The 23,555-nt window shown below is 30.4% G+C and overlaps 2 protein-coding genes across 3 annotated transcripts; both read left to right on the plus strand.

Moving 5' to 3' along the window:
• Positions 1-7,223: 7,223 nt before the first annotated feature.
• Positions 7,224-12,147, plus strand: LOC131660124 (putative lipase ROG1). Of its 2 annotated transcripts, none has more exons than XM_058929276.1 (10): positions 7,224-7,726; positions 7,825-7,892; positions 8,914-8,984; positions 9,165-9,434; positions 9,605-9,765; positions 9,912-9,967; positions 10,076-10,128; positions 10,201-10,333; positions 10,571-10,619; positions 11,213-11,308. In XM_058929276.1, exons 1-9 carry the CDS (start codon positions 7,461-7,463, stop codon positions 10,585-10,587), a joined length of 1,095 nt encoding a protein of 364 aa, XP_058785259.1. In that variant the 5' UTR covers positions 7,224-7,460; the 3' UTR covers positions 10,588-10,619; positions 11,213-11,308. The 2 variants fall into 2 exon arrangements, with proteins under 2 accessions (XP_058785259.1, XP_058785258.1); XM_058929275.1 differs by lacking the exon at positions 10,571-10,619 and adding an exon at positions 11,580-12,147 and having other exon boundaries at positions 7,226-7,726; positions 11,213-11,310.
• Positions 12,148-21,199: 9,052 nt separating this feature from the next.
• LOC131657449 (EPIDERMAL PATTERNING FACTOR-like protein 2) lies at positions 21,200-22,188 on the plus strand. Its single transcript, XM_058926846.1, has 4 exons — positions 21,200-21,206; positions 21,310-21,648; positions 21,746-21,780; positions 21,867-22,188. The coding sequence occupies exons 1-4, from the start codon at positions 21,200-21,202 to the stop codon at positions 22,122-22,124; spliced, it is 639 nt and encodes a 212-aa protein (XP_058782829.1). The 3' UTR covers positions 22,125-22,188.
• Positions 22,189-23,555: the final 1,367 nt, after the last annotated feature.

Here is a 23,555-nt window from a genome sequence, read left to right on the forward strand (position 1 = left end):
AGATACATAACAAGGATGGGTGAGATTTACCAAACAACAATAAGTGGAACAAAAAACCATAATCAAGATGGAGTGAAGTAAAGATTACCTTTCAATGTCATTGTAAACATTTTCAATGATTTTGGGGGTTAGGGTTTGGGCTTCAAAACTGAGTGGTGATTAAGTGAAAGTAGGAGATAGCGTGTGTTTGTTAGAGAGACGAAGATGGTGGTGGTGGTGAGGGTATCAACGAAGGGGGAGACGGTGGTAAGGAAAGAGATGAGAGAAGATTGAAAGAGATGAGAGAGACGAAAGGCATGTTGCGGCGACAGAAGAAAGAATGAGAGAAAAGTTATCTCTAACCCTAGTACTAATAATAAATATAAATAATAAGATTAATAGTATATTTTTGACTCGGTCGGGCTCAGTTTCCGACGGGCCCAAAACTATTATCCGAAACCGACCGAGTACATCCGCCATTACCCTATTCTGTATTCCGATTTAAACCGTAACCGATCAAAATCGAACCCATTTCACAATATCCTTAACGGAGCAGACGGTCTCATTTGGTTGGTTTAACTTTGTCCACCCCTAACTAATATTAAGAGAAAAGACCATTTAATATTAGGTAATGAGTAATATGAGAGTGAAAGAGAGTATTTATTATATATAATAGTATGTTCAATGAAAACTAACATGAGAGAGAGAATGATCGATTGATGTAGAGTGAGTAGTATTAGAGGAGAATAATGGGTGCAAACTGTATTATTCTAAGGGGTGCAAATTGTCCATAACAAATAATATTGAACTAAAATATCAAATTTGAGGGGGGTGCAGTTGCATCCCCTGAACCAAACGTGGGTCCGCCACTGCACAAAAGGATCTCAGATATTTTGCTTCTGTATATGTACCTACGGAAAAAATCCATAATTTTCAAAATTAGAGCTTTTTGTAGATACATCTACAAAACTTGTCCTGTTAATTTTTTTAACAGAACAACATTAAATAGCAGTAGCAGTAGAAGGAAAATTAATTATAATTGACAAAAATTGATTATATCGCAATGTTAAAGAATGCATATATTACATTGTGAAACTAGAAAATACATTAAAAGAACTGTTACCGGCTAAATCTATTGGTGGTTCTAATTACGACTTTTCCTTATTTGATTCCTTTTTGATGTTGTTCAATTTTTTCGAATTCGTGCATCTTATCAACAAAAAGATCCGGCCACATAACGACATTTTCGGTATGGTGAAGCGCCCATTCTGGTGACATAGGTGGTATGGGGCATACCGGTTTCAAGTAAACTTGCACAAAGTGACCCGCTTTTGAAAGCCATCCAATACACATGATGCGATTATTTGGATTTGTAGGCGGTGCATTGTGGTGTGTAACGCCCATTTACTTTATTTAATTATTTGATTTTGAGTTATTTGGGAAAATATGAATTATAGGATGATTGTGGTATCGGAGGGTATGTATCCATAGAATAGAATGTGGTGCCTTTGATTTAGAAGTTGTAGAATTAAATAGATATAATTAGTTGTAACTATTTATTTGGTTTAATTTATTATAAAATTAGATGATTTAATAATATTAGAATAAGAATTTATTATTTAGATTTAATAATAATAATAATTAGTTGGACCTTAAGTGGTGTTAGCATGATGAATAATGAGAGTGTTGTGTGCTAAGCCCATTAGTGAATTTAGAAGTTAGTAAGGGTTAAATGAAAATGAGAGAGAAAAATAGAATTGGGAAATTTTGGAGAGAACGTGAAAAGAGAAGTTTATCGTAAAAGAGGGGAAGAGGCACAAAGAGGCTAGGGCAAGGAAACCATTGAAGAGTAGGGAATCACCAATCCAAGGTAATGATGGGATTTTGACTTTATAATGGGGTTTATGAGGAATATTATGTAGGAATGGGGTTTAGATTGCCATAGTTTTCTTTGTCGAATGTTGTTCATGATTGTGTTGTGGTGTTGTAATAGATTGAATGATGTTTGTTGCAATTGATGAATTGTTGACGTGGTTGCACTATATGATGTAAAATTGATGTGAAAATATATGATAAATAACATGTATGGAGTTGTATGGGCTGTTGATGATTGATGGAGATATTATAAACTGGACAGAGTTTCTGGACTGATTTTAGGCATCTTTACGTAACATGGGAGGGACCAATATTGTAGACAGAAAAGTTTGCGAGGACCATTTATTGAAGAAAAATTTTAGAGGGACTTAAATTGCAGGGTCGCATATTTATAGGGATCTCTGACATATTTAACCCTTTATTTTATTTAAGTACGACATGCATGTCGTGATTTAATGTAACTAAATACGACCTGCATGTCGTGCCATTTACTTATTTATTTTATTTATGTAAATATTATAATTGTTCGAGTTCAAGAGTTGAAGAGAAGACAACGTCAAATGATGACACCGATGAAGAAGCTTGAGAAGCTTGTTCGTGGGTCAAAGAATTGTAATAAAGTTATTTATTTAATTCTTGCGCTTTAGGTGGTCATAATCGCATTACCAAATTTTATTTTATGTATGTGATGCATGTATTATATGTTTATATGCGCATGTATGAGATACACATATTTGTGAGATCAAATTTAAGAAAAACTCCTCAATTAAATATTAAGTTAATTGTTTTCCAAAATTTAGCACTCATCAAGACTAGTATAGAATAATGTAGGTTTCGCCTAACGCGAGGTGTATGTTTTTTATTAGTAAGGTGCGATGGGATAAATGTGATATCCAACTGCTAAATTTTTGGGTTTGACTTAACTTAACTAATTATAATAGGTTATATATGTTTAGAAGCAAGAGTTGAGAACAATCCATATGATGGATCAGAATAAGGAGTTATTCACTTAACTGACAAAAATCGAGAGTTGTATTAGATACAATTGGAAAGAGTTCCTACCTAACGAACATAGTTTTGTGTAATCCGCCTACGCGGACTTAAAACAAAGTGAAATATGGATCTTGACCCGCAAGAAAATTTTCCAACAGGATTTTCCGAATCAAATGTCGAGGGTCATTTCGTTTGAGTAAAAATAGTGGGAGCATTTTAATAAAAGTCCATATTAAAATGATTTTGATACAATCTATTTTTACACGTTTTGTATTTAGAGTTTATTTTGCATTTTATTTTATATTTTACTATGAAATATCCTTATGAACGATGTAAGGATCAAAAAGGAGTTTCCGAGTTAGTACATAAATTGAGAATTGTTCTCAAGCACGAGAAAAGTTGTATGTTCTCAAGCAAACCAATTCCTAACAACCAAATATGACTAGATTCAAAGAATGATACTTATTAGAAGGATCAAATCGAATGTCTAGATATAACATATCTGATCATTTTAATTGTCACGGAGAATGATATAATCATTAACCTTGAGGAATTTATTTTATAATACAAGATATGAGAAATGCAAAACTTTCCAAGGTTTTTTCTATATAAGTTGGGAATCCAAATTAATCTAAAATAATTTTGAGATTTAAAATTTGGATTTCCTTATAGATGAAGTAATTGATCATAAATTTTATTTTAGATTGTCTCGAATAAGTAGATTAGATTCAGTATGAATGAATTTTAAATATATCTACCACATCTCGTTGAAAAGAAAAGGAAAGTAGTTTGTGAATGCTAAATATATGAATTATAAAAGGAACGGGGTTCATTTTATACTTTGGCAGAAAAACACGGTTCTAAAGGAAGACAGTGATTTCATGTGTTGAAAGAAGATAACTGTTAATGCTTATCAAAAGAGTCAAAGTAGAAGAAAGAAGTAAGACTTTTTTTTGTTATAGAAAATCAAATTATTTACTTCTACATATCGGGTATGTGATACTAGATGTTAATCTCACATTTATATGAATGTGAGGAGTCTTTTAAGAAGTACAAACATTGATTATAATTTGAGTCAGCTTATGTCTATAATGGACCGACGTATTTCATTGACTATAAGAGCTTATAATTAGACTTAAATTAGAGCTTGGAATGAAACCAAATAATTGTTATTAAGTTTCATTTAGTAAAGTTGCATGAAGAACTCTAGCCTCAACAAGGGTTGGTTTGACAAAAGTAGAAGTCTTACATACTGTAGTTGAAGTCCATTCAAGCATGTGGTCGAATTGGGCCAGTCTGTTAGCCCAATTGCTTAAGTTAGCATGTTGTTTAAGCCTATGTTTGGAATTTATTAAAAACCACAGTAGAAAATCACAGTGGGTAAAAGCTGCCAATAATAGCATTTGAAAATCACGGTGGGAGGGCTCCAAACGCGTGGTGGCGGCAGTGGGGCGTGTTTCCAAACATACCATAAGTTAGCTTAATAGTCTATAAATAGAATGGTTCTCTCAGGTTGTTTATAGAGCATTGATTGATGTTATTTACTTATAATCTTTTTAACTCTAATTGAGAAAGTGAATAGGAAAATAGTTTTAACTCTAATTAGTTTGAGGAGCAAAATAGAATTGTTAATTTAATTAAGGAAAAGGGTAGAAATAAAGTGAGAGTTGGGATATTTGAGGAGATAATTTTTTTTTGTTTTTAATAGAAAAGAAGGGGAGAAATAGAGAATACGTAGAATTTAGATAATGCGTGAAAAGTTGTCAGCAGAGTTGGGAAACCCTAGTAGAGCAAGAGTAGAGCCTCCTTAGCTGTATATTCAAGGTTTTGCTACAAAATAGAGGTAAGGGGGAACTATTCATGATAAGGATGCTTAATCTTGTAGGATAGAGGGGGGTCTTTACCCTCTTTCTTCTTCCCCTTCTCCATTATCATCCATTAATGAGGGTTTGTGAATTATGTGAGGTTTGTGCAAAACCTCCACGGTTGGATTGATGTAGTGTTGATTTTGATTCTGTTAATTATGCTAAGTGTTGTTTTTATGAGAATTTGTGTGATTGGATGCCATGAGAACATTAAAGATGATAATGTTCATATGTTGATATTATGTATTAATGAAAAGCATATTAACATGATGATATTGATTTTGATGATATAAAGTGTTGATTATCGTAGAATCCGTGTACCTTAAGTTATGTTATGTTTTGGGGTTGTTAGAAGTCGAATTTTGGGGTTTGAGTCTGATGCAATGTTGAAAAATCAGAGAAATTGCACAAAAATGTGAAGAGCAGCCTTCTGGTTTTTGTACCAGAGAGGCAGGGACATATAAAGGGGGGGGGGGGCTTGCCTGGGGAGTGCTACGGGTCATGTTAACCAACACGGGCGACCGTAGTAGCCCCCTGGTTTTTGTATCATGCGCATCTTTTTGTGCCTAATTTGAGTTATGTGACTCCAATTTAGGCGCATTTTGAAGCGTTAGAAAACTGACGCGTAGTACTACCTCGTAGTAATGTCTTAGAGGTTATATGTATGAGTGAGGATGAGAATCAAATGTTTAAATGTGTTTTTAAGGGTATGTTTTACTTGTGATGATTATTAAAGGGTGATAAAATCCTGAAATATTAATTTGTCATGTGATGACTAATGATGATAGAATACTCTGAATTATTGTGATTGTTTATATAAATTAGTATTGTCAAGAAGTTGTGTAATTCTATATATTGTGTCGAGTGGTGTTGAGTCGTGTAGTTCGAATAGGAACTACGACGGTGGCCCGATATTAGCGATGAGTACGGTTCGAAGAGGAAACAATGATGATTATTACATATGTATTTTTATTGCATTCGTGCATCATGTATGTTGGAGATAGGAGTATGAACTTCAATCCACTGATGAGTCTTGGTTCAGAAGAGGAGACCAATGATGAGTATGGGTTCAGACAGGAACTAGGTTTAAATGGGAACCAAAAGTGAGTGAATGAAATCAGTAACATAACTATGATGTCCAAAATTAGTACCACATGCATACTTGAGTAGAGAGGATAAGTACATTGCATTCATTCTTACATATGTGAAATGATTAATATTGTGGGTGATTAGTGTTTTACATGGTGATTGTTGTGGATGAATATTATGGATGATTATTCGTGTTGATTGCATTATCCTCGATGTTTTATGCACCGTTAACTTATGTGAATAAATTCTCACCCCCGTTCATTTCATGTGTTGTTTTTACTCTTATGATGCGAGTACTCAGGTAGGGACTGAGAAGCCTTAGCGGTTGATTGCCTTGGAAGATGATGTTAGCGACCTTGTTCGCATCTTATCGTTTACTTTAGTGTTGTTTAGAATTCCAAGTGTCACTCTGAATACTGTAACACCGGGATGGGATTGTCGTTGATGTTTATTTTGAGAGTTATTTAATTTAAAATCTCATGGTTATTTGAAGTTGTTTTATGAATCTTTGAGGATTAAATGAAGTATGTTGAGTCTTTATAAATGAATTTCACTGCTTTATTAAGTTGTTGAGAAAAGATGTTTTATGTAGAGAAATATGACACCCTTTTTGTGAGTGTATTATTTTAATTATAATTTGCATAAATTTTATGAGTAGAGTGTCAGGGGATTTTTAGAGTGTTACACTCTCCCTCATAACTCCTGAGGAACTCGCCCTAGGTACACCTGGGAGAGTCGTCCAAATGATAAGAGTCGATTAGGCTAAATCATTTTTCCCTTTTCAAGCTCTCGTGGGTGAGGGATTGTGTATTGATATATTTGTGTATTCATATATTTGTATTAGAAGAGTTTTTAACGAAAGCAATTTTTTGACAAATACTATAAGAACATACTCCCTCCATCTTATAATAAGTGTCTTATTTACATTTTTTTCTTGTCTCAAATTAATTGTCTATTTACAATTCCAATACATCAATTATTTTTTCACTATTATACCCCTATTTATTAATTTTCACGTTATTCAACTACTATTAATAGGGGTATTCTAGTAAATTTCATTAACTTTTTTACTAAAACCAACACATCCAATCATTTTCTTAAAAACCGCACATTGTCTAAATAAGACATTTATTATGAAACCGATCGAGTAATTGTTTATAGAAAATACTTTTGAAACGTAACTAAAACGCTGAATGAAGTTTCTAGAAGGAGATCAATAATTAACATTTGCGTTGAATGAGGCGCAGCTTAATTCCAAATCCAACAAACACAAATAATCCTACGTGTCATATTTTACGGTCCAGATCAACTCAAATTCCAATCACTCAATAATTTCAATTCCAAATCCTAATTTCCCAATAGTAAATAAATACTAAAAAAATAGTTCAAAAAAAAAAAAATACTAGTAAAAAATAGAAAAAAAAAAAATGTAAAAGAAAGAAAAGTAACAGTCAACCGGTTGAACCACAATGTCTTGAGAAGCCTGCCTGCTCCTACATTAAGTATGGAGCTCACCCGCCAACGGTTCCGTCACAACCACCACACCGCCACCGTCTAATAACTACTTTCTACACCCCTGTCCTCATTGCTATTCCTTTTCACACCCCCAACACATATCAAATTTCACCGTTTCTTCTGAATCTTATACGGTTATACCTTATGGCTTCCGTGGAATCAGAAGAACGAGTTCCCGAAGTTCAAAATAGCGTCGATGAAAATACAAACAACACGGTGGAGAAGCTCAATAACAAAACCGAAAACACCAAAAAGAAGAAGAAGAGTAAGAAGTTTTTCCCTAGATTTGGTTGTTTTAGAATCGATTACGATGATACAGGTGATGGTTTTGATATCCAAGTTGTTGATGCTTCTGGCCACAGTTCTAACCCTACTCACTTGATCATTATGGTTAATGGTCTCATTGGCAGGTTTGTTTCATCATTAACTGATTTTACTACTGATTATGTGATTTTGATTTGTGGATTTTTGTTAAGTAATAATGGATAGTAATGGCTGTTTATTGCAGTGCTGATAATTGGAAATATGCTGCTAAACAGTTTCTGAAAAGATACCCCTATGACGCTATTGTACATTGTAAGTTCTCTTGTTCCTGGCAATTTCCTCTTTTGTCATTTTGTGTGTTGTTAGCATATGTTTGGTTATGCGGTGAAGAAATTTTATTTCGAGTAAATTGATTATGGATAAAAGTAATATGGAGGTAAAATGATTTATGTTGGATAAATTTTTGTAATAGTTGGTTGATCAGTAAATTTGAGTGTAAAAATCTAATTTAGATTCATAAGCTACAAATTCTACTTCAAGTAGAATCAATTCTGAAAAATATAATCAATTCTACTCGATCAATTATTGATGCTCCAAACGTGAAACCAAACATACACTTAATTATTTGAGGATTAATATGATCTGTTTCATGTTGCATGGTAGTTGTTACCATTAGATCAGTACAAGGATTCTCAGTTTTTGAAGTAACTTTAACATGTAACTTGATTGATGCAATGCATGATGTTGCTTTTTGATCTCAGTTTCGACTCAAGTACCGATAAATTTTTGGGGATAGGTTCTTGCTTGGCATGTTCTATTACAAAGGGGGAAACTTTGTGTTGTGATTCTTTTAGTGCACGGTTAATTCCATTTTAGGAGAAGACAAAATTGATTTTAAAGGTATAAAATTGATTTTTACAGGTTTTAGGGCTTTTGACTTGAATTCATGTCGTCTTTGAAATTGATTCTAACATGAGGCCAAAATTTGGATTTTTTGCGTCTACAATTGATATCCAACCTTGATATCATTGTTCAAGAATGTATTCAAACATAAATCACTTTATGTTCAACTCAATTTTAATTCAAAATCAATTTTTATCACTACATAACTAGACAAAGGGTCTGTTTGGATTGGCTTAGTAGTTACATGTATATCATGTAGTATGAAGTCAGCTTTATTCTTCTGCTTTATTTTTTTTGGCTGTTAGCAAGGTTATTTTTGTTTCTGACATTTTTAGATTATTTACATTCTCTTCTCTAATTCAAATTTTCACAATCACAACAAAATCAGTTTCAATCATTTGATGTAATGCATCACTATTTTGCAATGCAGGCAGTGAATCTAATTCTTCAAAGTTAACATTTGATGGTGTTGATGTAACGGGAGATAGATTAGCAGAGGAGGTGTGTGACATCTTTGACATTCGACTCTAATTTTTGTAATTCTTTATTGCATTCGCAGTTCATATTGGATTTTGTTGTTGAATTGTGACAATCTAAGGAGTTAGTATATTGAATTGACTTTGATTCTGTTGAATCAAATCTAAAAAGATAAAAAGATATTTTTTCCTTGTCTTTTCTCAGGTTATATCAGTTATAAAACGCCATCCAAGTGTTCAAAAAATTTCATTTATAGCTCATTCTTTAGGTGGCTTGATTGCAAGGTATGCAATAGCCAAGCTTTATGAACGAGATATTTCTAAGGAACTATCTCAGGGGAATGAACATTGTGAGAATCATATTTCAAAGCAAGATTGCCCTGAAAGAATATATGAAGGAAAAATTGCAGGACTGGAGCCTATTAATTTTATTACGTCTGCAACGCCTCACCTTGGTTGCAGAGGGCATAGACAGGTAGTTCTTTTAGCCTTTAGTATATTATGTTTTTTATGTTAAATTTTGCACGAGTTCTCTAATGCAACTTTGCTGCAAGCTATGTAATTTCTGTCACCTTTACTATGTGTCCTACTAATCAGTGTTGACAGAGGCTTCATGACATGATTTTGGAATTTCACATACTTCAGGTTCCTTTGTTCGGTGGATTTCGCTCTTTAGAGAAAACAGCATCCCGTTTTTCATGGTTTCTTGGCAAAACAGGGAAACACCTATTTTTAACTGATGGTAAGAATGGAAAACCTCCTCTTCTTCTCCAGATGGTCTCTGACTCCGAAGATATGAAATTCATGTAAGTCTATAATTTGGCCAGGTTTGATTTTCGCAACTTGCTAATGGTGTTTTTGAAACTGATCCATGAGCAAACATATTGTGACTTGCTAATGGTTTAGAAACTGATCCATGAGCAAACATCATATTATATATTTTTTTCTACAGGTCTGCTTTGCGGTCCTTCAAACGCCGCATTGCCTATGCAAATATTCGTTTTGACCGTATCCTTTTGATTTAGTTCAGTAGCATTAAACATTGGATATTCTATTATTATCAAAATGTATTTCCACTTCCTGTAAGTTTACATGGACAACTTGACTCATAAATAGAGATGGTAGGATGGAGCACATCATCTATAAGGCATAGAAATGAGCTTCCGAAGGTAGACCATCAATCTCATGCACTGTGATATACATAATTTATGTGAAATGTACCTGACAAGATTTTTATTCAGCGTCGTCATCTTAAAAGACACGAGAAGTACCCGCATATTGTAATTGAAGAGACAGCAAAACCCACTTCTGTTTCAGAGGAAGTTCCAAGTAAATCCAAAGTTAGTTGTGGATCCTGTAAAATTGACTTCGAAGGTATTTCATCTTTCTGAACCAACGAACTTCATCTTGTCTTATGATATCTAACAAGTTCTTGTTGAGAAGCTTGGTTGAAGCTCAAAAGTTAAGCATTTTTGCATACTTTTGCGAGATCAAATGGCCCATGAAATCATAATTGGAAATAGAAACCCCAAATCCAAGTTGATTTCATTTAAAGATTATTTAAAAAAAAAGTGTTTTCTTTGGTTTAGTTAATTTCTCATATTATTGTAGGTATTCTGGTGGAGTAAGATATTGACATCACACTCATCTCTCTAGTGAGGTCTGTTAGATATCATAAACAAATGATTCAGTTCTTGACATATATCTTAAATGGAGAAAATTTGCTAAAGTCTAGTTTGGATTAGCTTCTACCTTAAATGAGTTTCTCAATTAAAATGAACTTATGATTTTTCACTTGTGAAAAAGTTCAAATGAGCTTATAGATGTTTATGGAGAAAATAAGTAACAGAATTTCTTGTAAACTGAAATGTAGAAGCCAGTTGTAACCTATACGAGAATGATAAGCTGGAGTTTGAAAGCTTCATGATTATTTTCATAAGCATTTGTTCAAAAGTGTATATATTCACTCTAAGTCAACAGAAAGTTTTTATGCATGCATAGAGGCGTAATTTTTGTTTGCACACTTGAGGTATCATGTGGTACCTATAGGGGAATATTGGACCTCTGTTCCTTGAATTGGAAAGCTCATATTAATACTACCTATACTGTGTATAGTCTAATGATTAAAAACCTTGACAAACCATCCTACATACTGCGTATTATCCTTTTGCCTTTTCAATTCACAATGTTTCTGCTTCTGGTTGAAACCGTTGCTAAAATATACAATCATATAACTAGTAATAACACTTGCAGAGGAAATGATTAGAGGCTTAACAACAGTGAGTTGGGAACGAGTTGATGTCAGCTTCAGTGGTAGCAGGCAGAAATATCTCGCACATAATGCAATTCAGGCAAGCTAGTTTCTACTTCGTGAAAACATAGTGCATGTTTATTGGCTGTGACTTTGGCAAAACTACGATGTATAACTTTGATTTTGATAAAACTATGTTCTTGAGTTTCAACCTGTGATTTCGTCGAACTCAGTGACATATTGAGGTCATCAATATCGCAAAATATCTGTTTTGAAAATCTAGCAATAATCGCATGGCTTTTGCATCTTAATATCTGTCCTAGCTTTTAACAACTATTCTATGCTTGAATTTTTTTATTTATATTTCAGGTTCAGACTTACAGCATCAATTCCGATGGAGCTGATGTGGTCCAACATATGATTGACGATTTTCAATTATAGAACTTTTCTATACTCCCTTCTAACTGATACAGTAATGCCACCTTATTTTCATCTCGGCTTCTCGGGGGAGACGAGCTGGGAGAAAGTTTGTGGACATTCCCACCAACTTATTTTGCCACGGAGTAGTGATGAAGGGTTTGTGTAACATGCATGAAGTTATAGGTTCATACTTCAGCCTTAGTTTTGTAAAAAAATGCCAGTGGAAGTTGAAAAAGTATAGGCCAAGAAGGCAAGAAGTATCAGGACACCCAAGAGGGAGAGAGATATTTACGAAAGTATGGAATGGGGAAAGTAAATGTATAATTAAGTTTTTGAATTAGCTCTTGTTCCTAATAGAAATGGGAAACATGATTATTATTTTTACTTAAAATTAATAAACACGTTGTGTGCATGATATTTGAGATGCTTCCAAGTTTCCTTTACCTTTAAATAGTGTAATTGCTATTGAGCTCAATGTAAAGATAAAAGGGTTATATTTCCAAAGCAATGTTTACCCTCATGGTTTCTAATATTTTGGCCTTTTGGGAGTGCTGTTCCCTCTTTTTCACCAAAGAAATGAACATATAGTATACAATAAGATAAAAGTTGCAATGTTCGAGATAGTTTTTGTGCATCCATACACCTCAATTCAGATTTCAATATCATAATTTTATATCAAACAAAAATAAAAATCTGTCTTAAAGTGTCCCATATTATATAACACTGTATCTCTTTCTGTAGATGCTAATGTCGGTGAGATTCTTCAGTCAGGGAAATGTCCTTGGCTTATTATTATCTTCCGCCACGGCCACTAATTGCGAATATATAAAAAACAACAACATTTAGTGATCACTATCGAGTATATCAATGAGCAGTATATTCTTTTTTTTCAAACAAATATCAAATAATTTGAAGACTAGCTCAAAAGTTTAAGCAGAAGGTTTATTTGATTGATTTTTGAAAGAATCTAATGGTTTTGTTTGAATTTGTCCAAATCATCGAATCAAAGTCGATTTTAAGAGAATCTAATGGACTCATTTGAATTTGTTTGAATCATCGAATCAAAGTCGTCTTTAAAATTGTGCATTGAAAATTTAAGATAAACGGCATCAACTAATACCTCTATTTTTAAATGTAAAATAATGGGAAATACCTAAATTTAAGCTTAAATCCTTACATGTCAATATTTTTGCAGCTATGAACTCTTTTAAGAGAACAATATATCATTAGTTTTTACCGATGATATTAGAGGTCAAAACCATTTCATTTCTCAACAATAACATGTATGACATATAAAATTAAAAGGATTAGCAAGATAGCTACTATTATTACCTTTTCTGTTATACATTTTTTTAATACATATTTTTGAGAATTAAGAGTAAGAATAGTTTATAAATAATTATTTTGAGAATTGCGAGTAAGAAGAAGTAACAAGTTGTCAAAATGAAAAACTTAATTTGTTTTCTTTATGTAAAATCGAAATACAAAATCCAAAAATTATTTTGAGAATTGCGAGTAAGAAGAAGTAACAATGTCAAAATCGAAATTTTAACTTAATTTGTTTTCTTTATATAAAATCGAAATACAAAATCGTAATTTTAACTTAATTTGTTTTCTTTATGTAAAATCAAAATAGAAAAATCGAAAGATAAAATTATAGAGTTTATTTCATATTAAAATAATAGTAAATTTATATACACGACACACACACACACACAGATATATATATATATATATATATATATATATATATATATATATATATATATAATATTGTAAATACATTAGTAATTTACAATTTTAACTTAATTATAAAGTGAAAATATATTATTTCATCATAATAAAGTGTGATATTCACAAACTTGTATCAAGTTATATAAATTATCCGTCAATCATAAAAAGTAACATCTAAAATATTATATAAAAAATAATAATTTTATAAGTTTTTTAATTTAAAAAAAATGTTTTCATCTTCATCTTCAACTTACTCAAAAGTTTAATCCTTATGCAACATCATCTTCATTAGGATATTCATAATCGACTTGATTAAATTCATCTCTAAATAATAAATAATTTTTAATATTATAATCAAGATATGATTCTGAATAAAATTAAAAAAGTCAAGGAAAAATTTTTATGGGGACAAAATCTAAAATGTGATTTTTAAAATTTGACAAAAATAAAATAAAATCAGGTTAAAGAGTAAAATCTAATAATTTTATACGATTTCACTGATTTTAAAACGATTTAAATCATTTAAAATTGATCTAGAATAAAATTTTACATTAAAAAATTTCTACCTACAATTTAATATAAAATGCTGTCTTAAAAACGTGAAATTTATAGAATTTAAATTTTAAATTGTGATTTTAAGAGGTTTAAAAGTACTAGTTTATAAATAACAATCGCATTTTTAATCTAATTATTTTTCATATTTTTTAATATATCATCCAAAACTGAACTGAACCGCAAGTAAATTTATTTTTAAGTTAAATAAGTTTTAATCTTAAAATCGATTCAAACCATAACGCGAACACCCTTAACAATAACATGTTACTATATCTAACTATTTTCGTATATTACAAATATCAAAACTATAATAATTGACACAAATCACAAAGTGGATAATTCCTCATAATCGAAGTGTTGCCGACTTTAAGCCCAAATAGTGAATAAAAGTGATAATATCTGTGTGAGACGTTAATGTGTGAGGAAGCTTTAGTGTTAATGATTTCTGTTGTTATATTTACAGTAATTATACAGGAAGTAACAGTGTCACTAGTAACAGCAAGCAACTGTGGCAACCAACAGAACGCATGCCATTAAACTAGCATATCCTATAGATGTCCTACCATTCCATTACAACATCTTGCGTAAGAGGAGTTAATGACATTGAGGACGCAAAAAGACGCATTAATGTGTACATACATACACGTGCAAATCAATATCTTTGTTCTGTCCAATAAATAGAGATCTTCAAATTCAAAGGTTTAAAAAACTAAAAATCATACTAACAAAAATTAAAGGAAATTTCTTTATTGACCTCCAAATTTTCTTGGACATCCGCAGCGAAAATATTAAAATGTTTTTATATTTTGGAAATGCGTCTCCAAAATTATTTTTTTTTGAAAAAGAGTTGATTTCGGAAGTGCACTTCCGAAAAATACAAAAAAATATTTTTGGAAATGCATTTCTAAAATAACCTTTTTTTTTTGGGATAGGAGATGTCTTCGGAGATGCATTTCCCAATTCACCTCCTTAGAATATTTCAGAAATGCACTTCCAAAATATTGTTTGATACATAAAACATATTTGTGATATTATTTTATAATATAATATATATAGTAACATTTAATTGATCGATTAATTTACCAATGACATATTTGAGATATTAAGATTCTTTTATTTTACGATGTATTTTTGGTTTTTGGTTGAATGTGCGGTTTATCACCTTTATTTTATTTAGTTTGTGTTTTTTGTGTGTTAATATATATTAGCATTTAACTGATCGATTAATTTACCAATGACATATTTTGAATATTAATATTCTTTTATTTTAGGATGTATTTTTGGTTGAATGTACGGTTATAGTAGCATTTAATTGATCGATTAATTTACCAATGACACATTTGGAATATTAATATTCTTTTATTTTATGATGTATTTTTGCTTTTTGGTTGAATATACGGTTTATCATCTTTATTTTATTTAATTTGTATTTTAATTTGTGTGTTAATAAAATTTGATACATCAAATTTAGAATATTGGGATATTTCAGATATGCATATCTGAATAAATCAATATTCCAAATTTTGTGAAGGTTTTTTCGGAGAGATACATCTCTGAAAAAATACCTGATAGTTAAATCCAACGTTAATTTTGAATTTTCAATATTTTGAATTTTCAGTGCTTTCGGAGATGTATCTCCGAAAATACCACAAAATGGATGTTTTCGGAGATGCATCTCTGAATTTTGAGAAAATTTAAAAAAAAAAATACTTCGGAGATGCATCTCTGAAGCAGGAGTATTTTTGACTTTTCAGCAGGGGTTCTCCCCATAGGGAGTCTACAAAGAAATTTCCAAATTAAATTTTATTATGTGTTTCTTTAAAAAACAACTTTGTTCGTATGAAATTTTGGATTGATTTTTCAAAACTGATTTGTTCGCATTAATGTGTATATAAATGATTTTATATTTCTTAAATTATTTTTATAAATATGATATATTGTGCTAATTTATTATAATAATATTTTTATTATTTATTAGTTTGATTTAATTTTTTTATTTTATTCGTTTCAATTACATTCAATTATTTATTATTTTATAATATATTAAATGTTATATATTATATTAAATCTATTACTCCTGTATTTATTAGTATTTTCATAATTTTAATAAAAAATATTTATTAATATTTTTATAATCTTAATAAAAAATATAATTTATAATTTAGATGTTTCATAGTCAATTCAAACTTATATTAAAAAATAATTTTTATTTGGATGTTTCATAATTTAGATATTAAAAATCTATTATTAAAAATCTATTATTAAAAATCTATTATTAATCTAAATATTTTTATATACGAAAAATAGTATTCAGAATCAAATATTTTTGATCCAAAAATGGTATACGAGAGAAAATCTATTATTGATCTAAATATTTTTATATACGAAAATATAATGTTGATCCAATTATTTTTGTAAATGATACCTTAACAAAAATAATATTTGTATACGAAAAAAATCTATTATTTATGATCCAAATATTTTTTATTCAAAAATGGTATATGAGATAAAATCTACTATTGAACTAAATATTTTTATATACAAAATTTACTATTGATTCAAATATTTTTGTAAATGATACCTAAACAAAATGAAGTCGGTATACTGGAAAAAAATCTATTATTGATCTAAATATTTTTATAAACAAGAAATGATATTTATGATCAAATATTTTTGATCCCAAAATGGTATACAGGAAAAAGTCTATTACTTTTATGAAAAATGATATTTATGATCCAAATATTTTTTATTAAAAAATGGTATACGGAAAAAAATCTACTACTGATCTAAATATTTTTATATACGAAATTTAATATTGATCCAAATATTTTTGTAAATGATAACTAAAGAAAAATGAAATATGTTTACGAGAAAAAAATCTATTATTGATCTAAATATTTTTATATACGAGAAATAGTATTTATGATCAAATATTTTTGATTAAAAAATGGTATAAGGGAAAAAATCTATTATTGATCTAAACATTTTTATATACGAAAAATTTAATATTGATCCAAGTATTTTTGTAAATGATACCTAAACAAAAATGAAGTCTGTATACGGAGAAAAAAATCTATTATTGATCTAAATATTTTTATATACGAGAAATGGTATTTATAATCAAATATTTTTGATCCAAAAATGGTATACGGGAAAAAATCTATTATTGATCTAAATAATTTTATATACGAGAAATGATATTTATGATCAAATATTTTTGATCAAAAAATGGTATATGGGAAAAAATTTATTATTGATTTAAATATTTTTATATACAAAATAATCAATTATTTAACATTTTTAACATTTTATTTAAAATAATCATGTATCCAAATGTGTGTAACAGAACAGAACCCGTACGTATGCACGAATTTGTTACTAGTTTTTTTAAAAGAGAAGAGTCAATCCTATTAGCACCTCCGCACTTTCTCATTTTAATAGGAAGATGCAAATAGCTGTACTTTATATTTTTTTGTTTTAATTTTATTAATTAATATTTAAATGTCATTTAGTTGTTTTAAATAATTATTTAATATAATTATAATAATTTAATTAATATTTTAATTTATAAAAAATATTAATGGTAAAAAATTAAATATTAATATAAAAATTGGATTTAAAATTATTAAAAATATTTTTCATTATCAATGCAGTCTATTAAAGTGATCTCCAGTTCCACGTCAACGAGGTGTTAATTAGAGGCGCCATCCACAAATAACGCCCATTCTGATGGTGGCTCCTCTTCGACAGGCGACCTGAGCTCAAATACGTAATTGGCCAGGGCTTGTGATTTGACGCTTCCCCTCAGAATGTATTGGATGTTGTATTCTGAGAGTTCTACCGACCAGGATACCATTCTTCTCGCCAAGTCAGGTTTCTTTAACACTTGGCGAAAATGATAGTTATTTTTTTACCAGGGTGACGTGTCCTTGGGAATAAGGTTGTAGTTTTCTTGTTGCGGTGGCAAGAACTAATGTGAGCTTCTCAATCTTCCGATAGCGCGTTTCCACATCCTTGAATATTTTTCTTACGAAAAACACAGGTTTCGCTACCTTGTCTATTTCTTGGATAATGACTGAGATCATCACCCGCTAAGTGAATGATACGTAGAGAAGCAAATATGAGTCTTCTTTCGGGCGAGTGAGGATCGTAGGTGATGTGAGTCTTCTTTCAAGCACACAATAAGCTACGTCACACGTCAAGAGAAAAACAATTAAATATTTCAATGATGGAACCACGTTTAATGCTCATGTTCCCCAATGATCTTTGTCAAATCCAAAACGATGCACGCCCACTCAAGCACGAACAACCATTTCTGAAGGTTGGCGACGACTGCTAAAAGACTCCCCTGACATCCAGAGTGCCCATCGAGTCTTGGGGGAAGCTATTTTGTGCCAGCCAAAGGCCTAATTCTCTTACCTGCTCCGTTAAGCCCGAGGTATAAATACATTCTCAAAGAGTTTTTAGGTAAACAATATATAATCTCCACTTTCACTACGATTATCTTGAATCTTAAATGACTTGGACGTTGGAGGGCTAACCATACAGGTACGTCCTAGATCCACCGCAACAGAGATTAAAGACACCAGTCCAAATTACACAACTGCGATTCCACGAGCATCACGATCGCAACCTTCGAATGAGAGGCTCTTCCCTAGAATTGTTTGTGAAGCTTCGTTCGGAACTTCTACAATCTCCTCTATTTATGATTCCACCGGAAAATATTATTTATTTTTTAATTTAATATATTTAATTATTTATTATTTTATCTTGTGTATTTCTTTTTACAATCAATAAATAGAGATATAATTGATAAATAACTAGTTAATATTGCATAAAATTTTAAAATTGATGACAAAATATAGACACACTTTTACACATTGTAATTACATTTAAGAAGAAATAGATAGAATAGTAAACATTGAATTGAAATACACAAGAAAACTGTATTTCTATTCTAAAAAATACAGTTTGTTACATGAAGTATTAAAAAGAAAAAAACATTTATAAAGAAATTAAAGAGAGGGAATAAAGTGTACTTTTAACTTCATACAACAATATTTTCGAGTGAATAAAATTTTCTTGTATATGTTTAAAATAATAAATTTCCAACAAAGTAACTTTGAAGTACCATTAGACATTTCAAGCATGGTTAGTAGAATATCTCTATGCTTGAGTTACCACATGTACAATAAGGTTCTTTTAAACACTCAAAAAGTGGAGTAACCAAAACCATTGTTGTTTATGTTGTATATTCCAACAATTCCCGTGAGTTACTTGGGAAAACAAGACATACTTGGCGTGTTGAAATAGTGTGATGAGCAATGTTTTTCCCCCGATGAAGAAGGATACATACATACACAAAGAAAAATGAGTTAATTAACCAGTGAAGTCGTCATAAAGTTTCTTTGGTTTTTCTCTTGTCTTTTGTAACTTGCAATATGCTCACATTGGTTTATGTTTTGTCCCCATTTGATGCAACTTGTTGTTTCTGAGGCTCAATAAACGAGACACTGCCTAGCTGTATATGTGTTAGTGAGGTCCTTGGTTTTGTTATGCCATTTCTTTCTCTCAAACATCAACCCTTTTTGTAGTCCTGCCTTTTCAATTGATGGGAAAAGAATAGGAAATGGAGGTAAAAGTAAAACTTTCAAGAGTCATTGCAAAAGTTGAGGCTAAGAGACTACTACTAATATGTTTTGTATTATCTTTCACGTTGAAGAATTCATAGTTATTTTTTAATACGGAGAATAAGTGCATGTTTGGTTTGACTTTTGAATGAGGCAAAAACAATTTTAAAATTATAAAATTGATTTTGTGTGATTTTAAGATATTTGATTAGATAAAAGTAGAATTGATTCTGTCTCTAGAATTGATTTTATTTGAAGTTATAATTTGTAGCTTCTGCCTCCAGAATTGATTCTGAATTATTTTTACACTGAAATTTATTGTTCAACTCATTTTTACATAAATGTATCCAAACATAAATCAATTCTACTAAACTCAATTCTGATAAAATCAATTCTACTAGAATCAATTCAGCAAGGATATCGCTGCATCTCCCTAAAAACTTGGAAAAATTTCTCTTCTATTCTCCATTATGATCTCTAATAATTCTTTCAGATGCAGCCTCCCTATTACTTTTGCTAATCCCACCCGTATTAAGCTTTTAGCCTACTCGCAATAAGCGGCTTCCACCCAATATACATTCTACCAACCTCGTATCGATATTTCTTGATAGAAAGAATAACATACTTGTAATCGTGGTTTCTCTTAAAAGTATGACAAATAGGATTAAGAGGTCTTACATAATTATCATCATGTTCCTCCAAATTTCTCCATGTCCGTATAGTATGGCATGCTATTATCCACATATTACTCAAACCTTTATTACTCCTCCCATTGTAATTAAGATTGATTGTAATCCATCTGTGGATGTCTACAATAAAAAACTCCATCATCAACTCGCTTGTCACTAGACTATTTCAAATGAGAAGACACTTAGTACAATCTCTAAATACATGAAGAGCAGATTCACACACTTTGTCACACAATTTACAACCTCCACTTTCAAATCCTTTATTACTCTTAGTAAGGTTGGTAAAAATCAATTTTACTAATATGTGTTTGGATCCCATTCATTTGATCAAAATTACATTTAAAAGCTACATTATTTCAAAAGTTTCAATTAGTTGCTTCATTATTTTACTTTTTTTTTCAATCTGATTAGGTTTTCTGACTCGAATGAAAGTACATACATAACCAATTCATTCAAAATTAATTTTTTTCACAACCGAATCAAACACACACTAAAAAGTCTAAACTTCAAACATGTAGATCCAACCATCTCTTTCTAGGGTTAATAATATTCTGATCGACATTAAGTATGTTTGTTATTACGTCTCCTTTAAAAAATGCCGTCTCGTTTAATTGAGGAGCAAAATTTTAAATAACAATCACGATCGTGTAAAGATTTTTGCGATTTTGATCGGTATAAGTACTATAATGCTAATTGCCATTGCCGCAATATGAATTTACGATAATTTGTTCACTATGATAAAAATAATGTATAACATTACTAATATTGACACCTGCTAAACTATTTCGTCACGGCCGTTTTTAGTATATCCATTCGTTTTTTTAAATCTATATAAATATATAAATTTCTGTTGATCAGGATTACCAAATAATGCTAGATTTTATTAGTGTACTCAAAATAAAATTTACAAACTAGATTAGACTATATGAATTTCAATAGATATTTGAATTGAATTAGTTGTATGACAGGTTAGGACGTGCAGTGCAGAGCAGTGGGTGAATATGACATGAACAATGTATTATAGAGGGGTGGCATTCAATATCTGACCCCATTTTAGGACACCTTTTTCAGAATTTCAGTCTCACTGCCTTCTCTGCTCTCTCTCTCTTTCTATCCTCTCCCACACACACACACGTACATATACTGTTCCATTTCTACCATATCTCATTTATTTCTCTCCCATCAACTTTTCATCTCAATATATATTTACACTCAAAACAATAGTATTAACTGCTCCTTTCTTCTGCCTCTTCTGCTTCTTTACTTTACACACATACCCTGAGAAAATTAACATTACTAGTAAAATGAGTCTCCACAGTTCCCACAAATATAGCCAAAAATTCATCTTCATTTCCCTCATTCTCTTTGCTTCTTCTTCTTTCTTCTCTCCTTCCATTTTCATGGCTCAAGGTAACTAACTAGCTTCTCATTCTCACCCTCTTTCAATATCAATATCATGCTTTATTTATTCAATATTCTTGTTTAATTAACCATGTTATCCATGCAGGAAGAACAATTTCCAATCTCAATGAAGTTGCAAAGGTACTATAATATTCTTCTATTTTTTGTGTTCTATACTCACTCAATGTTTTTTGACTCTAAATATATCTTCTATTTTTCTTGTGCAGAATGGTGTGGAAGAACATGAATCAATTATAGTAGAAAAATTTCAAATAGGGTCAAGACCTCCAAAGTGTGAAAAAAGATGCAAAAGCAAAAGCTGTATCCAATGTGAAGCAGTTCAAGTACCTATTGTACCATCTAAAGTTCAAAGCCATAGAAGCCATTATTATTCAGCAGCTTATTCATCAAGAGGGGATGGTCTTTCAAACTACAAACCTATAAGCTGGAAGTGCAAATGTGGGGACAACTTTTTCAACCCCTAGTTGACTCAAAAAATGGAGAACATCACCATTTTTATTTATTTTTGAATTATTAAATTCTTCAACCTAGCAACTATAGTATATATTATTAATATTATTAATTAATATTTTCTGTCTTTTTATTATTTTGCCTCACACCACACCTTGTATATGGTAGATATTTGGCAACTTTATATGTAGTAAATATTAATTTATGGTTTATTTTTATATTTTTATTTATTTATCTATATTCAATTTTTTTGTTGAGTGAAAATATGAAAAGTGAAGAAGAAGAAGTGTGTCAGAGAGTTTAGTTTTCGTATGCTACAAGATTAAGATTTTTGCATCAGGAAGATTGAGCTATAAAGCAATCTTGCACCTCGAAGGGATAGACAGTAACATCACACATAGGTGTCTAACCTAGCTAGGATCACACTAATGTTGTCACATTGTCTTTCATATTGCTTACGTTTGTTGCATTATTAGTTTAGCTGACACAAATATTTCAGTGAGAAAACTCATCATAGTTATAGTGATTAATTTTGAAAGCAGTTTATGGTTGAGTAGAGGCTAAAAATATTGTAAATTGTTTTTAGGGTTATATACACTTTTTTAGTGTTAATCTAATCTAAGTACATATTAATGTACTAGTGGTACAAATATCACTTTTTTAAAGAAATGTGTTGATTTTTTTATTGGATCAATTCTGAATAACCTGTTGAATAGTGTATTTAAAAGGAGTATATGGTACATATCTTACCTAACATTGATGGAGGGAAAGAGTTAGGTGAGTCTTTTTTATTATTAGTTGCATTCACTTTTATCTCTTCTCACTTTTCTACTTTTGTTTTTGATACATTCTCTCTAATGTACTTAATGTATTTAAATTATTCTGTCTGTAAATTTTTTCAAAATTTATTTATTTTAAAATTTGTTTTTATGTTAAAAATGGAATAGTTATTTTGTTTAAATTTTGAAAAATAATATTTTTTGTAGAAGAGAGAGAAAATTGGAGTTTATAATGTATGTTCTTTTCAACCATATTAATTAAAATTATTTTATTATTTATAGTTTTCAAATTGAATATTTTTTCAAATATGATTTATGCTTTTCTTATAATATGTTATAGAGTTTTTAAGAATTCAAAATGAAACTCATGTTAACATACAATTTTCTTATCTTGATTTTAGAGTTTATATTGGTACTCTAACAAAAAAAAAGAGTTTATATTGGTTCTTTAATTTCTTAAAGTTGTTTTGTATATATATTTTTTAATAAGCAACGAATCATTTAATTTCTTAAAGTTGTTTTGTATATATATATATATATATATATATATATATATATATATATATATATATATATATATATATATATATATATATATATTTTAATAAGCAACAAATCAGTTAACACCTTGAGTACAAGGGTTACTCAAACCCTCACAAACAACAT

Source organism: Vicia villosa, linkage group LG3 (genome assembly GCF_029867415.1).
Source record: "Vicia villosa cultivar HV-30 ecotype Madison, WI linkage group LG3, Vvil1.0, whole genome shotgun sequence".
In the NCBI taxonomy this organism is placed as follows: domain Eukaryota; kingdom Viridiplantae; phylum Streptophyta; class Magnoliopsida; order Fabales; family Fabaceae; genus Vicia; species Vicia villosa.